At 34.7% G+C, this 18592-nt stretch overlaps 1 protein-coding gene across 1 annotated transcript in view; it reads right to left on the minus strand.

Moving 5' to 3' along the window:
• LOC148949453 (pikachurin-like) overlaps positions 1 to 18592 on the minus strand; it is a 293057-nt gene that overhangs the window by 191444 nt on the left and 83021 nt on the right. The window contains exon 4 of the mRNA XM_089093487.1: positions 11697 to 11916. Within this exon, the coding sequence (XP_088949613.1) occupies positions 11697 to 11916 (220 nt within the window). The remainder of the gene's footprint in view (positions 1 to 11696; positions 11917 to 18592) is intronic.

Genomic DNA, 18592 nt, shown 5'->3' on the forward strand with positions numbered 1-18592 from the left:
TCTTCCTCAATTTACGATTTACCTATATTATATGCAAACAATGGACGAATTGCCTAACTTATAGACCTTGTCCTGAGGGCTGTGGGTGGTTGAAATCTCCAAAGACATGATTACTGGGCTCTTCAACTATGCTGAACAAACTAGCTATCTTAAAATTCGATTGTATGTGTTTTGGGAAATGATGGGCGCGGGGGGGGGGGTGGATTGTCCTCCAATCCCTTTTGACTCTTAAAAAGGGCACTGGAACTTTCAATTTCGGTAAAAAAAAAACATTATATACCCCCAGGACATAACTTACAAGTTACAACCCTTCACCACGGGCTCTGGGGGGTTGTGTCGACCTTTGAGGCTTTGCTTTAGGACTTTTGGATTATTTTCAACGAAATGGCTATCTAAAAATTTTAATCCGACGTATTTGTGGAAAAGAGGGAATTGGGGGGGGGGGAGGGCTGGTCGCCCTCAGATCACTTTTAACTCTTACAACGGGAACTAGAGTCTTCAGTTTCCAATCAAAGTAGCCTTCTCCAAATTTTATACTACCACGTCTTCCATAAAAACCTTAAATGCACCCGGGGCATAAATTACAAACCTAGCCCCCAGGCTTTTTTTTTGGGGGGGGGTGTCAACCCCGAGGGCATTGATAGATGATCTTTGAACTATTTTGAACAAAATGGATATCTTAAAATTCAAATTGGACTAATTTAGGGATAACAGGTTGTGGGGGGGGGGCTAGTAACCCTCTGATCAATTTTGACTCTTAAAAAAGGTACTAGTACTTATGACTTCGAATCGAATGAGTCGCCTCCAAAGTTTACACGACCGAGGCGTGTGGGGGGGGGGGGTTACATCCCTAAAGACAAAAGTACTGGATCCTTAAGCTATGCTGAACAAAATGGCTATCTCAAGATCTTTTATTGAATGTATTTCGGGAAATGATAAGCGTGGGGTGGGTGAAATGCCCTTAAATCACTTTTGAATTTTGAAAGGGCACTAGAACTTTCAATTTTCAATCAAATGAGCTCCTTTTGAAGTTTCTATGACAACTCCTTCTATACGAAGTGCCTTTGTAAAAAAAAAATATTGTGCCGACTTCGCCTTTTACTTGGGCACATCCTTTTTTTTCCTAAGACATCCGATCAAAATTTTGAGATAGCCATTTGATTCATCATAGTTGAAAGGTCCAGTAACTATGCCCTTGGGAATGACAAGACCTCCCATAGCTCCTAGGGAAAGGGCTTTACTTACGCAACTTTTCATTGTTTACATATAGTATTTGTTATTTGGAAATATACGGAAATTTTTTGGGGGCTGGAGGGAATTATCTGCAGGTATGGGATTTTCAATGGGGAGAATTTTCAACAAGGATTAGTTTCCAGGGGGAATTTTCCAGGGAAATTTTACACAGGCGGGAGGAGGGAAGGGTATTTCCTGGCATGACTTGAAATACGGTCAGAATCTAAATAAAAAATTTATTTTCAACTGAAAGTCAAGAGCACTATTAAAACTTAGAAACAACAGAAATTATTCCGTACATAAGGAGGCTATCCCTTCCTCACCCCTCACTGTTTACGCTAAAGTTTGACTTTTTGTCCCAATTCTTTTCAAAAGACGGCTCAAACACAAGGGCCGTTCAATTTGAGTAAGAAGCATTTTTGAAGAGCTTTAAGACTTTAGCGTACAGAAAGTGCACCCTCATGTACAGAAAAATTTCTGTTCGTTTCGAGTTTTAAGGCTGCTTCTTACTTTCAGTTGAAAATATTTGATTTGTAACTTAATGATAGGCAGCGCAATAGCGCTGCCCAAATAAATAAGCGATGTGGGCACAATGTATTATTTATTTACTTTATTTTTTTTAGGCCAAGGCACTTCATATAGAAGGAGTTATCGTAGAAACTTCAAAAAGGGCTCATTGGATTGGAAATTGAAAGGGCTAGTACCCTTTTAGTAGTAAGCGCCCAATTCGTTTAAAACTTACATGCAAACTTACGCCTGAGGCATGGATATGTACGTAAGTTTTCAATGCATTGGGTTACCAGGGGTCATTTAATACTGGTCCTATTAAGGACAAGTTTTTCTGACGTAGATTTCTAGTTCAAGATATACAAGTTTTTTTTTTATGTTAAATCCGTGGTCATTCATCTGTAAGTTGATTAGTAGGTTTTTTTTTTAAACTTGGCTATTCGTTTCATGGGTTTCATTAATAGAACGACTAGTGTTTTTTGAAAAGGGTAATTACTTCTTTGGTTTACGAGATTTGTGAATTTTTTGCGAAAAGGTATTTGCGTAAAGGTATTGCGATGGTTAAGAATGCCTCACGGGTGAAACTCAGAATTGATAGGAGGCAAGATCAAAAAAAGGGTAATTAGTGATTGGAAATTTTTTTAATGCTTTTACAATCGGAGATGTTTGTTTAACATTTGCAAACTATTTTTAATACTACTACCACTACTACATTTACTACTACTACTACTACTACTACTACTACTACTTCAACTACTACTTCTATTGCAAATACTTTTAAGGCTAAGAGCATTGAGATGAAAATTTCAAGAAGCAAATGAACCTACAGGTTATCAAAAGACGATATCAGCAATGTCATAGAGTTGGCTAAATGCATTAAGATGAAACTTTCAGGATTTGATGAGGGGGATGCGCTACTGACCAAAAGGCAATATGTTACTAATTCTGATGCTACCAGTACCACCGCTATTATGCATAATAGCGGTAGTATTAGCAGTATCAATTATTAATACTACCACTACAGTTATTGTAACTAATGACGCAAAGGGTATTAAGTTGAAACTTTTAGGAAACTTTTAGGGAACATTTAGGAGAGATTCAAATAAACAAAAAAATTGTTTCGTTGCAGGTTTTCAAAAGAGCATATAAGCAAATTCATAGGCAGCACCACTGTATAATAGCTACAAATATCATTGAAACTTTTAAAAGACCTAATTCGATTCAAAATTAAAAGTTTAGTGTCCTTTTTAACAGTAAAAAGATATTGGAGGGCAACCAGCCATTCATTTTCCAAACACATCCAGTTAAAATTTTAAGACATCCATTTTGTTCAGCACAGTAGAACAGTACAGCAACTATATCTCTAGAGATATAGGGCATGTCAACCCCCCCCCCCCCCTCACACTTATGCAATTGGCCCATTATGCTCTAGAACTAAATGTTGCTTTAAAACTAAATCAAAAGGCATTGTATGTTTGGTTACCAATAAGACACCTCAGCAATATATCTAGAACAACTGGGGGTATTAATTTGAAACTCCCGGGACTACTACTATTACTACTTCTTTCCTTATAATTTAAATAAATAAAAATAGTGTAAGTGAATCCAGGTTATCAAAGATCATAGATAGAATCTTTTGAGAATGATATAAGTTATATTTGTCAGGTCAACTTGAGGAGGTATAAGATTAAATTAATAAATGCTATTTGTGTCAGGATTAAAAATTTTTGGAAGAATTTTCTCCAACATGCAAATAGCAAGCCGAACTATGGATTCTTATATAAAAAAAAAGAAAGATATAAATGTTTTTCCCATGAAAAAGACTATGTCAATAAAAACGAACAGAAATTAATTTAAAAAGCTTTTTCTACAAAACAAGTTTTTCAAAGAAAAGTAAAGAGCTCTATTAAGCCAAAAATGCGTTGAAATAAAGTCAAATAATCTTCCAAGCGTAAAACTACCACAAATCACTATTAATAAATAAATAAAACTAAAAAAAATTGCAATAAATAGCCGAGTCAAACTCAAAATGGGCAAAAATGAACATGAGTAGGGCTGACTATCCCCATGCTTTTCAAAACCAGAAAATAATTTGCACTTTACTGGGAAAAAAATAAACACATGACCGTGGATTGTCAGTTTAATTTACATATAATGACATTTATTCCTCAAATTTTTGATAATTTTTATTTATTGAAGCATAAAAGTGAAAACATTTAAAATGTATTTCATATTTAGTAGAATACAAATTATTTTCAGGTCTTGAGAAGGCATGGTGGTTTTCAGCCCTACTCATGTTCATTTTTGCCCGTTTTGAGTTTGACTCGGCTATTTATTGCAATTTCTGTTGTTGTTTTTTTTTTAGTTTCATTTGTTTGTTGATAGCGATTTCTGGTAGTTTTACGCTTGGAAGATTATTTGACTTTATTTTAGCTCTGTTTTGGCTTAATGGAGCTTTTTACTCTTGTCTAAAAAACTTGTTTTATGGAAAGGGTTTTTAAATTAATTACATGAAAAGAATGACTGTTTTTGTGTTAAATACTTTTTAGAGTCGGATGTCTCAGCTACAGATCTATCCTGACTATATCAAGCAAACATGACCATCTAACCCAGCATATTCCAACCTTCTAAATTCATTTAGAAGATAATTTCTTATGTAATTAGTTCCTTAATTCCACAGCTGTTACAATAAACTTTGAGAGTAAATGAAGGAAATACTATCTCCACTAAACCAAATCAGTGAGCCAAATTATAAAGACATTCAGATGGTTGCATACATCGGAACAGATGTTTGAAAGCGATAAACTCAATACTAGTTATGCTCTCTATCTTCTAATCCTCTAATAAAAGGTCATTTTTGGCTAGATATTACTTTTGCTCGACTAAATTGGCTAAAAGCTTTGGTAGGAAGAGGAATGACGATTTATATTCTGAAACTCGTTGAGGGATTAACCAGGTCTGGGACAATGAGAACAGTGGAAATATGCGTTATTTATCAATACAGCAAATTAAGTTGCAAAAAATGACTTCTTACTAGCTCAGAATTTGATGTAGCAATAGCGAGTGCATAACGGGTAAAAAAGGCGTGATTCAGCTTCCCTATCTGACATTCATTTTAAGAATAAAGTGATTGGCTTACGGAAACATGTAAACAAAACCAATGAAGTTAAAGCACACTTGCAAACACTGAAGTATAGAACTATATCTCTCTTTTTCTCTTTCTTAAGGCTGTGATTTAGAATACCAGTATCAGTACAGGCAGGTGATAATTGATTTGTAATATATTTTATAACTTTTTTTTTTTACACATCTGACTAAATTTCAGCTTCTTAGATAAAGTTCATAATTTCAATGTATCATAAATAATCAAACAGTTCGTGGTAACGAACTGTAAGTGAGGAGCGACCCGGCTCAATAGTAACCGAAACTCTAAAAACAGTATTTTGATACCAATAGATACAGCAAAAGAGTTTAATTTTTATGCTGATTTCAAATATATAAGTTTCATCAAGTTTAGTATTACCCATCAAAATTTACGAGCCTGAAAAAACTTGCCTTATTTTCAAAAAAAGAGTAAAGACCCCCTAAAAGTGATAGAATCTTAATGAAAGTCAAACCATCGGATTCAGCGTTACAGAAAACCCTACTGTAGATATTTAAAGCTCCTATCTGCAAAAATGTGGAATTTTGTATTTTTTGCCAGAAGAAATATTTTTTTTTTTTTTGTAACCAGGGGTGATCGTATCAATCCAGTAATCCTAGAATATCGTGAGAGGGCTCAATCGAACGGACATTAAAAGTTCTAGTTCCTTTTGTAAGTGACAAAAAAAATTGGAGGGCAACTTGGCCCCCTTCCACGCTCACTTTTTTTCCGAAGTCACCCAATCAAAATTTTAAGATATCCATCTTGTTCAGCATAGTCGAAAATCTGCTAAATATGTCTTTGAGGGTGACTAAATTTCCCACAGTTTCCGGGGGAAGGGCTCCAAGTTATGAACTTTGCCCATTGTTTACATATAGTGTTGGTTATTGGGAAGTATGCAGACGTTTTCAAGAGTGATTTTTTCTGGTGGGGGGAGGAGATCGGAGGAGAGGGTTACGTGGGACTATCTTTCCATGGAGGATGTTTCCTTGGGGAAGGGACATTTCTATGAAGGGGGCACCGGATTTCCCAGCTTTATTTTAAAAAAACGATCAGAAATTAAGTAAAAAAACAAGTTCTTTCAACTGAAAGTAAGGAGCAGCATTAAAGCTTAAAACGAACATAAATTACTACGTATATGAGGAGGTTTGCCCCCTAGTCAATACCTTGCTCTTTACCCTAAAATTCGAATTTTGTTTGAATCACAAATCCCTGAATCACAAAGGCCGTTTAATTAGAATAGATAGCTCTTTTGAAAGCATTAAAAAAACTTTAGCGTAAAGAGCGAGGTTTTGACTAGGGGGTGAACCCTCTCATAGAGGTAATAATGTCTGTTCGTTTTAAGTTTTAATGTTGTTCCTTACTTATAGTTGAAAAAACATGTTTTTTTTTTATTTAATTTTAGGTAGAGAGCGTCGCTCATATTGTCGAGTAATCACTCAACACAAGTGATACACAAATATCCAAAGCAAACTATTACGCTCATTTTTGGTAATCACTGGAATCAAGGCCGATGAACTGTCGTCGCATTGTCGACTGCATCATCTAGTTTTTTTGGAAACTCAGTTTCAAAAGAGTTCGTAGGATGCACATCTTTAAAATTCAATATTCAATAGTACAATATTCAGACTTAGATTTAACTACAAATGAGAGATTTACTCCAGTATTAGAGAATTATTTTGAATTCGGAATTCCTACATTCACCAACCACACGCAAAATTTCTCTTCAGTAAAGTACGTAGAATTACGTCTGCGGATACCATTTTCAGTAAGTCAATTCCGAATTGCTACAATCTTCCATGTATTTCAAACCTTCAGAAACATAAATAGCTTGCAATTTATAGGTACATATATGCAAATATCTATCCGTTTTAATATATAAAAACGGTTTTTTATTTTGTTTTAAAATTGAATGCTTTCATATGATGCAAAGGACCAACATTTTGTGTTTTCCCGGTAAGGAATTATCTAGATGGGTGCTTCTTTCCTTCCTTTTTTCACCGGGTAGCAAGATATTATCAGAAAGAGAATTCTTTGAACAGAAATTACAATTTGGTATGACGACAAGATGACGGTTCAATCCAATTTATGCACCAAAACGACAACAGTGGTAACTTATTTGCACTTGCGGTAGCTGCACCTCAACTAACAGAGAGGAGGTCCGTGGGTCTTTTCTTGCAGGAGGGAAATTCTCGAAGCCTCAATTAGTGTGCCTGTTCTTCTGCAATTCAGATGTATATTCTTAGATGTTCTTCTTAGATGTTCTCATTACCAAACGGGAAACTAGGTTTGACTTGAGTGTATATAGAAAGCCAACTCATAGTTATAGATATCTGAGATATGACTCTTATAACCACCCAATAGTTAAAAATTCTTTAGTCTATTCGCTGGTTGATAGAGCGTTTATAGTGTGTTCCTCTGATTTGGAGCTGAAGGCTGAACTTGATCATATAAAATATGTTCTTATAGGGAATGGCTACCCCCAACAAGTCATTGATAAGGTTATCTCCAGGAGAAAGATTAGCAAAAAAACCATGAGCTCCCCTAAGACTGAAGAAGATAAACCCTTTTTGTCATTACCTTATATTAAGGGGATTACTGACATTTTAAGCTCCAAACTCACTAAGCTAGGCTTTAAGGTGTTTTTTTCCTTCTGGAATGACCGTCTCCTCCTTCTTAAACAAAGGCAAAGATAAGATCACTTCAGATCCACCAGGAGTATATGAGATTCCTTGCGTTTGTGGTGATACCTATATAGATCGTACCATGAGATCTCTACATCACCGATTAAAAGAACATGCTGATTCCATTGATGCTTGCCTTAAAAAGACAAAGCTTAAGGAGGAAGATATTTTTTCTGCACTGGCCCATCATATTTTTGAAAACCCTTCTCACTCCGTTGATTTTGACCAGGCTCAACTTATTGCTATTGTTCCACAACTCTTAAAGCAGAAAATCAGAGAAGCTCTGGAAATTGCTAAAAACAAACCAGCTATTAATAAAGACAATGGAGAGTACTACATCAGTGAAATTTTGTAACCCATACCCTTAGGCTAAGAACTCGCAAAAAACTCCACCCTGCTTTTATAGACCCAACCTTTTTGAAACCTACAAGGATAGTGGCCATCAATGACTCTACCAAACTCCAGGCCATATTACAACATTAATTCCAGGTTCGACTTATTATTAGTGTTGTTCAGTGATTTCAGTTTTATTTTATTTAGTGATTTTATATTCTGGCAAGAGTCTTGAATTTGAACCTGATGATGACAGGCACAGGTCCTGTCGAAATTATCGTTCCAAGATAACACAATACCTGACATCCATAGCTTAGGTAAGCTTATTACCATTATCATGCAATTCAGATGAGGAAGGAGTTACAGCTCTCTGCTTACTGCAGAAATATTTTGAGCGTTAAATACAAGATTATTTTCATAAGCTTACCTACAAGGAGGGGAAAGGGGAGGGGGCCATTCCCCAGGAATAATATTTAAAATTCAATACAATTTTACCACAGGCCACCTGATTACTTTTGTGACAAGCCACAAGTCGTGATCTATAATTTGTTTAACATTCCACACCCGCATATCCCTCAAGTGATCGTGGTTGCAGCAGTAGCTGTAACCTAGTAAAAGACGGAGACAGCCCACAGTAATAAAAAAAATAGCCTGAGACCCCTTATAATGGTGTTGAATCGAAACAGAAAGTACACGATTAGAATTGTCTTGGCTAAAAATCCTATACGAAACTTACAGTCCCTTGGCTTGAACAAGAAGGAAAATCCATTTGTTTGAAAAACTATGAAAATCATATTTTCTGCATGAGAAGCATCTTTTTCCGTTTTATTTTCCTCCAAATCTAGCGGGGCACTGGAATATCATAGAGAGTTGTTTAAGGGCTCATTTTAAAGAAAATTACTACATCTGCGTGCTTTTGTAGTTAACGGAAAAGAACATTTAAAATAAATCACTTGTAAAAAAAACTGCAGTTTCATACACAAGACGATGCTCAATGTTGCAGCAGTAGCCAGTAGCTGTATTGTGGCTGCACGATTTTATTGTATAAAAAGCCTCAAAATTTTTAACTTTTTCTAAAGGATTAAGCTGTGCCATTTTATCAGTAAAAGTTATTAATTCGTTACTGTGTCAAGTGAGCAAGCAAAACGGAAATAAAACCGAGAAAAGCATCAGAGCAGAGTAACCTATAGTAAAGAGCAAACTCTAGCCCATAGTAACTGAAATATTATAATAAAGAACGAACTCTATTCCTTAGTAACTGAAATATTAAAACAAACCATCAAGTGTCTAATGATGCAAGACACTTATCTTTTAACAAGATAATGTGACACAAGCATCTTTTTGAAGAGTTGCTTCTCTGTGTAATGGTGCCATATTTGACTGACTTCGATGCCTGATTCCATGTGGTTCGTTTTTTACTATTCTAACTAAGAAAAAACCATACGTTTTTTTTCCTGTGGGTAGAAAAATTTGTTCAGCTTTGAAAAAAAGTTTCTCGTTAAGCAACTCTAGAGGAAATTTTTTATTGTAAATTTAAGTGACAATAGTTGAAAATGATATATCGTTTGAACAACAAGAAGAAATTCTTTCCCAACTACCAAATGTGACAAGATATATCCACCTGCTAAATCAAAAGGCATAGAAAAAATGTTTAAGGTAATTTTAAACGGATAACGGTAAGGAGGCGAATCTATTTAAAAATGTCATAGTCAATAATAACGAAGAACATAAACACTATCTAAAAAAAAAACTTTCAAGTGAAAAAAAACTTTTTTGAGAACTTTCAAGCGTCGTTAAGCTTTGGCTTTCCTATTTTGATGCTTGCTAGTTTGAGAAGACTCTTACTTAATTCTTGTACTACCCAACTCTTTGATCAATGTTATCTCTACAGAACAAAATTAGTCGAACACATTAGAAAGATAAACAGATGGCAAAATAAACAGGGACAGATGTTTAGAAGCGAAAGATACAGCACAGTTTGTACTACTGATTTCTTAATAATCATGGGAGTTCCCCTTAGGAAGAAAGTTCCAACGATCCAAATTAAGATTAATTCTGATTGAAGAAATTAGCCTAAGACTTCAAAGGAAAATGACAAGGTCTCGTGTTTTGTAATTCCTATACTTTTTGAATGAGAGATTACCGCGGCAGCTGCCAAAAATCAGCTGTCAAAAATCTTCATAAACAGCCAATGAATAAATTACCGATGGTAACTCTTGTATAAGTTTTTTCTATTGGCAAGCTCAGATGAATATCAGAGGCAACGGTCTGGTATTACCTAAGGTAAAAATTCACAAGGATTCAATATATATATTTTTTTCAGAGCCACTTCATACGGAACCGGTGGTCGTATAAACTTTTCAGGAGGTTCATTCAATGAAAAATTAAAAGTTCTAATACATTTTTAACACCCTTTTCCCCCAAAAGTATCCTACCAAAATTTTGTTTACATATAAAGTTTTTGCCGTAAAGTAAAGCTATTGCCCATTGTTTACATATAAATTTTTTTATTGGGAAAAGCAGAAATGTTTGATCCTGGGCCTACAGAAAGGCTTAGGGTATTAAGGTGAAACTTGAAGCAAATTTTGAAAGTGATGTGAAACAAAATCAAAGCACACTGCATGCATGCTGGCTCTCAAAAGGGTGTATCATTAAAATCAAAGGGACGAGTGAGGGTATTAAAGTGAAACTTTCAGGGCATTTTGAAGAGTGATTGCAGGGCAACCAGCGCCCTTGCCCTTTTTAGATGACCCCTCTACGCAACACTGATGGAAATTTTGAAAAATTCATTTCTTTTAAAGTATATCGAAAGGTCTTATAATTATTGCTCCGGGATAACATAGTCCCAGCAGCCCCAAGATAAGGATTGTAATAAATTATGCAATTTCCCCGATGTCTGCATGTAGGTTTTATAATTGGGAAAAAGGGGAATGTGTGATTCTGGATGTAGCCAAAAAGGCAACTGCAATGTCAGTCAAGCTTTGAACTATAATTCGTTCGAAGATTTCTTTTGTGTCTCTGAACATCGACTTGTTTTTTTTTTCTGAGGGTTTCTATTAAATACAATGAAATAAATTAGGAAAATTTGTTTTTCTCTTTAGCAAAGAGCATTTTCAAAACCCCTTTGTATCGAGTAAACCTAAAGTATTACCTTCTGCTAGTTTATCCCTTAGAAATGTTTCTTTAAAATAGGTTCCTTCCCTTGACTTGACGGCAAGAAAAAGTATCAAATAGAAGAGACGACGCTTTTCCAAACAACAATTTTTAATCATCAGGGGAGTTAATTTTTTTTCTACTGGCCCTTTAAGCTACTATATCAAGCAAAATTCAAATTGTGAAGCTTCAAGATTCTTTCCGTGTCTAGCGTTTACACACTCAAAGATTTTTTTGTCCTTTGGAAAGCTTTTCCTTAAAACCTATTTATTTGGTCGGTGTAACGTTCAGAATTACCTAAAAAATAATGGATAACTTTTTCAAGCTCGTTTTTGTAATAAACTTGACCTTATGGGAATTTATTCTTTCTCTACAGGTGCATTTAAATCCGTTTATCCATCATCCTTGTTTCTTCTCTTGTCTCCAACTACCAAGAGAATCATACTTCTTAGACTAATATCAAATACAATGAAGCTAAAGCTAATTAAAAACAAATCCTTTTCTTCTTAGCCGAAACTGCTTTTCAAAATACTCTCCTGTGTCTCAACAAAACCTAAAAGCATGCATTATATTTGTTCATCCCTTCGAAGCTCTTTTCTTAAGACGTGTCCTTTCGCTCGGATATGCGTTTGAAAAAAACTTACCTGAATTCAACAAATCCTCCCTTGAGAAGCAATGCTACATAATCCCCCTCCATATCCTCCTTCTCTCCAGTCAACAATATAATTCCATCCCAGGCTTCCGCACGAATTTCCAAAGTGATCTTTAGATTTTTGTAGGCTCCAACAAATGGAGGAAAAGCAGTATGGGATCCGCTGAAGATTTCCTGGTTTCGAAAACGAACTGAATTTCCCAGCATTGCAGCTAAAAGAGGGAGTTCATTAATCAGACTTTCCTTATGAAAGAAGAAGGGTAATTTTGAGGTAAATTTGGCAGAAAATAATGCTTATAGGCCTAGTTCTTCACGCTCGCCTGTCCATAAGGCTAGTCAAGTATATACGTATATGTAAGAACTAACAAAGGGCTGAACCTGAGCCAGAATATTAGAAATGTCGTTAATGCTTAAAATTTAAATTATTTTGGAAGCCCCTCTATTAAAGTTAAGAATAAGATTTTAATGCTACTGTCTGCGTTACACATTTAGTTGTTGTGAAGTGCTTTATTTAAATCTAATATACAACATAATCGGTAAACTACTTAAACTACCATAGGGCGGGAAACATCTAATTAGTATAGCTTTAAAAAAAAACATAAAAAAAGAAAAAAATGAGAGAAGACGGAATGAAATGTGCTCAAAACTAATTTTTTGTTTTAGACGAAGTTTCGAACCAAAGTGTTACGTCAATAATGATAAATACATTCCCCCTATTCTTTTTTTATCTATTTTTCTTTTTGAAAAACAAATTTTACCACTATCATCGTCAATGAAAAATTACAAGACGAAAGGTTCAAAGCTATTTGTATTTTATGTGATTTGCTGCTTCGAAGTGTTATGTTAATAATGACACAAACGTCTAGAAACATCCTATTTTCCTTTTTTGCAGAATTGCAATCAAATTTTCCCACTCTAAATTATTTTCACAAACATAATCATTCCAGAATTTAATTTTAATTTTAAAAATTGTATGAAAGTTAAAGACGGAGAATTTCTTCAGGAGCAAAATTACTAATAACGCAAAAAGTATTTTTTTTTAAATAAATAACAACTGTTGACCAGACGGCATTCGGCAATTAGAATCCGTGTTACAGCTAAGAAGCTGATACTAAAACTTAGAAGGAATAAAATAAATGTTTTGCTTCAAATAAAGGAACACCGTAATCACAGTTTTCTGATACTTAGAGAAAAAAAATTATTGCAAAACAAAGTCTCCTGAGACCAACACCTTAGCTTCAGGCTCTTCAGACAGTCTAAGTCATGGTTCGTTTACACATTGCAGAAATCCATGGGGAAATCCGTCCGTTTCTGTTCGAACTATGGCTAAAATAACGCTGCGTTTTAAAGAAAGATTTCAAATTATTGCAACAGCGTGGTCTATGTTCTTACCCTCTTCTGAAAGCTGTTGAGCAATTGAGAGCCAAATGACACCGTTTTTCTTAGTTTTCTTATAGCCTGGGCGCGCAGGATCATACAAGCTGGGGTAGCCTTGAGCAAAAGTTACAAGATCATGTAGTTTTTGATAATCCATGCTCATGATTTTATTCATTTAAAAACCTTGCCAAGATTCCGTCCTGATTTGACCAAAACGTTGCGGAAAGCTAGAGATTTTTTCTAGCACGAAAACGGACCGAATTTCCACACGGATTGCTAAATCCGCATGAATTTCCGCAAAGTATAAACGAACAATCAGTCTGTCAATCTCTGTGCTTCATTCATTTTGTGGGTCGTCGTCAGGGTTGCCACCGTTGGCGATTTATCACCAAATTGTGTGATTTTTCACTCTCTTGGTGACTTATTTGGTGATTTTCTCGAATCTGGTGATTTTCTTCTTTAATTTGATGATTTTCTACAAAAGCAGTTGGCATTCCATATATAATTGGTTTTACTGTCTTACTGAGGTGAAATAGTCTGTTACTTTCATTTTTTGTGTCTTTTTTTGTATTCTGTACTATAAAGGAATGGCGTTATTTTGGCAAAAATATCATATATTTTTAGAAAAATATCTTTTGAAATATCCGCTGCTTCTTGGCAAAAAACCTAGTTTTAAACTACTTGCTAAAGCACACTACATATTTGCACTATTTCACACTCTTTTTTTCGGAAAAACTAAAAGCGCAATTGCATTTTTTTTTTCTAGTGCATTTCACAGTTAATCTTGGTAAATTGAAGTCTTTCATTGCTTCGCAGTATAAAATTCATTTTTAATAGTAAATCAAATGACGTACATGAAGGTTCGAAAGTTTTTGCCGTCCCTCTCCTCTAGTTTTTTGAGAAATGACGGGGTTGGTTTTTGTTCTTCCAAATTGAAGAATGACGCACATGTTTATATTGAGAGAAGTGAATAATGTGATTTGATTTATACATACTTCCGAGTCAAATTTGTTTTGAGATTGCATTTTATCAAGTTTTTAACTTTCCTTGTGTATAACTTTTGATGCCATTTAGGACTAGTAAATGATCAAGACAAGGTTTTGGCCAAATTGCAGTAGAAAGGACGGTTAATTGAAGAACATCAATTTCTGCCTTTTATGGAACTAGTATGTAGTAGTAAACGGGGCTCTATACTTCAAGTAATTTGTCTTCGACCCCGTTCCCCTTCTGACTTCCAATTTGAGGACAGGACTCACAGAGGGCTATTTAGATAGTATCACCATTCACAGTCCTGTGTTTTTTATGTATCCTTCGCTTATCTAACTAGTTGGCTTAAAGACAAACTGTAGCATTAGACCTGAAACTATTGAAAGATTCAAAGTGGGTCTTGGGAATTCATTCCCGAGGTCACGAGCTGACGCATTAGTTAACAAAACTAGCGACAATAAATGCAGCAGAAGGGCAGACCTGTAGGTATATTTGGTGATGTTGTGGGTTTGCAAATGACTGCCGTTAAAAAGTAAATGAGGAAATCTGTTTCTGCTGTTTTGAAGAATTACGTTCTGTCTGTTTTTTGCCAAGATGCTTCTTTTGCATGATACCACAAAACCACAGTATTTAGATAACGGACCAGAGCAGGAGTCTCATCAAAGGAACCAGAGGAATAAGCTTTATTACTGTTTGTCTGGTATTTCAGCTTAGGCTTGACCCACAAAAATTTTCCTGAGGTAAAAATATATATGGGAAATCTACAATATTTGATTTTTTTTCAAAGCCAAAGTTTCAAACAGTTCTTGGTAACGAACTGTAAGTAAGGAGCGATCCGACTTAATAGTAACCGAAACTCTAAAAAACTAAATTTTGATACCAATATATACATCAAAAGAATCAAATTTTTATGATGATTTTAAATATATAAGTTTAATCAAGTTTAGTCCTACCCATCAAAAGTTACGAGCCTGAGAAAATTTGCCTTGTTTTCGAAAAAAGAGGGAATACCCCCAAAGAGTAATAGAATCCTAATGAAAATCAGATCATCAGATTCAGCGTATCAGAGAACCCTACTGTAGAGGTTTCAAGCTCCTATCTGCACAAATGTGGAATTTTGTATTTTTTTTTGTCAGAAGAAAGATCGCGGATGCGTGTTTATTTGTCTTTTTGTTTGTTTTTTTTCCCAGGGGTGATCGTATCGCCTCAATGGTCCTTGAATCTGTTGAGAGGGCTCAGTCGAAAGGAGATTAAAAGTTCCAGTGCCCTTTTTAAGTGACCAAAAAAATTGGAGGGCAACTAGGCCTCCTCTCACGCTCATTTTTTGCCAAAGTCACTGGATCAAAATTTTGAGAATGCCAGGGATAGCCATTTTGTTCAACATAGTCAAAACATATAATAACTATGTATTTGAGGACGACTTGATCTCCCACAGTCCCCGGGGGAAGGGCTGCAAGTTATGAACTTTGCCCATTGTTTACATATAGTACTTGTTATTTGTATGTATAAAGACGTTTACAGTGGGGACTTTTTCTGGTGGGGGATGTGTCGAGGGGATTTGGTTACTTGGGAAGATCTTTTCATGGAGGAATTTTTCATGAGGGAAGAGAATTTCCATGCTGGATTTCCCAGCATTATCTAAAAACAATCAGAAAATAAATAAAAACACAATTTTTCAACTAAAAGTAAGGAGTAACATTAAAACTTATAACGAACAGAAATTATTACGCATATGAGGGGTTCGCCCCCTCTTCAATACCTCGCTTCGCTCAGGGGTCATTCTTAAAGAATAGGAACAAAATTCGAAGTTTAGCTTAAAGAGCGAGGTATTGACAAGGGAGCGAAACCCCATCATATTATGTATATGAGGAAGTTCGCCTCCTTGTCAATACCTCGCTCTTTACGCTAAAGTTCGAATTTTGTTAAATAACAGCCGATATATGCAATAATACTTTGGTATTATTTTCCGGGCAATCTTAAAATTTAATTTTACCTTAAGCAGCTTCATAACTATGATTTTTATGTGAAAATAAGCCAAAGATATTTTATGTATTCGGTTGTGTTTGTTATTAAATAAAAAAACAAGTTTTTTTCCAACTGAAAGTAAGGAATGACATTAAAACTTAAAACAAACATAAATTATTACGCATATCTTTTAAAGATCTGTTCTTTCATTCATTTCAGTCACTTGAGACTTCCTCAACTTTGGACTTTCATTTTCATAAAAATAGTTTCGACTTCTTTGGCCGTTTTGTTACTATGCCTTATAAAATTATTTCCGCAAACATCGCTAATTTAAGTTACGTGAGTAAGGACCCATGTTGCTGCACTAAACTAACAAGAGGGCGCCCTTAACATACTAAACTATCAAGAGGGTGCCCTTAACATACTAAACTAACAAAAGCATTGACCTCCAAATCACAGAGCTAGAAATACTAACAGGAAGTGACATCAGACATGATTTCTTTTGAATTTACGTAATTTCTGTTTGACACAATTCCGCCTTGAGACATTGCTTATATTGTTCGCGTTTCGAGGCTAAAGTAAAAGTACGTTTCATAGCATTATGGAGTAAACATCAAACACATTGGATGATTTAGAAGTTTTTGCAACGCAAATTTATAACGTAAGTTCTGTTTATAAATAAGTAATTGAGATATTTACATGTTAAATTTTACTAAATCATATTATTGACTAATGTGAATATAGTACTCGAAATGTAATCAAAATGTAATCATTTTTTTGTTGTCGGAAATGAATTTTAGCCCCACAACCCCAATATATTCAAATTCAGGGTATATATTTACACATTGTGGGGGGGGGGGTTGCGTAAAGCATATATTAAATGTAACCCTGCTAGTATTTTCTGAAGACATTAATTTTTTGGGGTCTAGCCTAGTAGTGAAAATGTAGTTTGATGTAAATGCTAGGCCTATAAGCTGTGTGTGTGTGTTAACGAGCTTTTTCAATCTAATTATAGGCTTATATAGTGGGAACGTGCTATCAAGCCTTTATTTATAGACTTTATAACATTTCGAAGATTTTATAATGGGGATTCTATAGCGTAACCTTGACTAGCAATGAAATTTATCTATACTTAATTCTGTTTTTAGAAACATAATTTGTTTAATGTTTATAGACTATCTCATGATGGTTAATGACTGCAAAAAATATTTATTTCAACTTATTTCAGTTTTAGATCTAATATCTGATAGTACATAAGGCCTTCATTCATCTTCGATAGACTCGTTAACATCCAACAAGAAGAAAAAAAAATTGTTCTGCACATAACCATTAATTTTTTAAAAACCTCACTGAACCTTAACGACAAAGTGTCCTACTTTTTCACCGAACACGATATCAAATATATTTTTTACACCCCTTAATCTAAGAATAGTTATCATCGTTAGAGAGAATGACTTTAAAACCAGTTCACCATATTGAACTTCGTTTTCCTAAGAGTAGATTTTTTTGCATTAATATAGAAGATGGGGAGGGCTGTATAAAAGAGGTAACAATTATAAAACTATAATTTAATTTCTTTTTAAGGATAATTTTGAAGAATGTGTCGCTCCCCCCGAGAAAAAGGCCCGAATTGAAAATGAGAATACTTACGTCCCACTGTAATTCACCATATTGGCTTTCGAGGTCCTATATGCAAGGAAAGAACACGAGGGCCCATATGCAAAAAGCAAATGTAAGTTTAAAATTTCATTGACATTTTCAGTATTGAATTTTCTCCCAAGTCAATTTGAAGGACAGGGATTATACCCTTTATCATTTCTATCATTTACACATGTGGATGTCAAGTTGTGTTATAAAAGACTTCGAAATAATTCCAGAATAATACAGGTTCTAATTTGCACAATATTTGTTGTCAACTTTCGATTACAGCTTGCATGGATTTTGGAAACACCTGATAAGAGTGGCACTATTGACAACTGGATAACATCAAATAGGAAAGTGATATATGCATGTAACATGAATGACATGGGATAAAACTGCCCTTTCAATTATCACATCAACCTATAATTCTAAATCAAAACCCTTTCCAATTTACAACCATTCACTTCAAAAACAAGCAATTACCTGATCTTTTACAGATTAAAATGAATATTCGTATACATAGCTAGTAAGTTAAACAATTTGTCGCAGTTGTAAGAATGTATTTTATTAATGTGGGGGAGGGGGGAGGGTAGATGTTGCTTATGATAAATATTTTCATATGATAATTGCTTTTCATTTTGAGTTCATTAAGATGAAATTATGGTGTGTGATTTTCATTGTTTTAATATGGGCAGCATCACATTATGCGCTGCTATATTTGTCATTTTTTCTTTCTAGTAGATAAGTTGCTAAGAAAACTAAGAAAGTATAATGAATATGGCAAATTTATGAGTATTATACTTTAGTATGGACAGCAGCAGCACATTCTGCGCTGCTATATTTATTATTTTTGTTTCCACTAGATTATTTGCGAAGAAAACTAAGATACTATATTGAATATTGCAAATTTATGACTAT

This window comes from Artemia sp. Qi Xiang Cuo, chromosome 8, assembly GCF_049724085.1.
Source record: "Artemia sp. Qi Xiang Cuo chromosome 8, ASM4972408v1, whole genome shotgun sequence".
In the NCBI taxonomy this organism is placed as follows: domain Eukaryota; kingdom Metazoa; phylum Arthropoda; class Branchiopoda; order Anostraca; family Artemiidae; genus Artemia; species Artemia sp. Qi Xiang Cuo.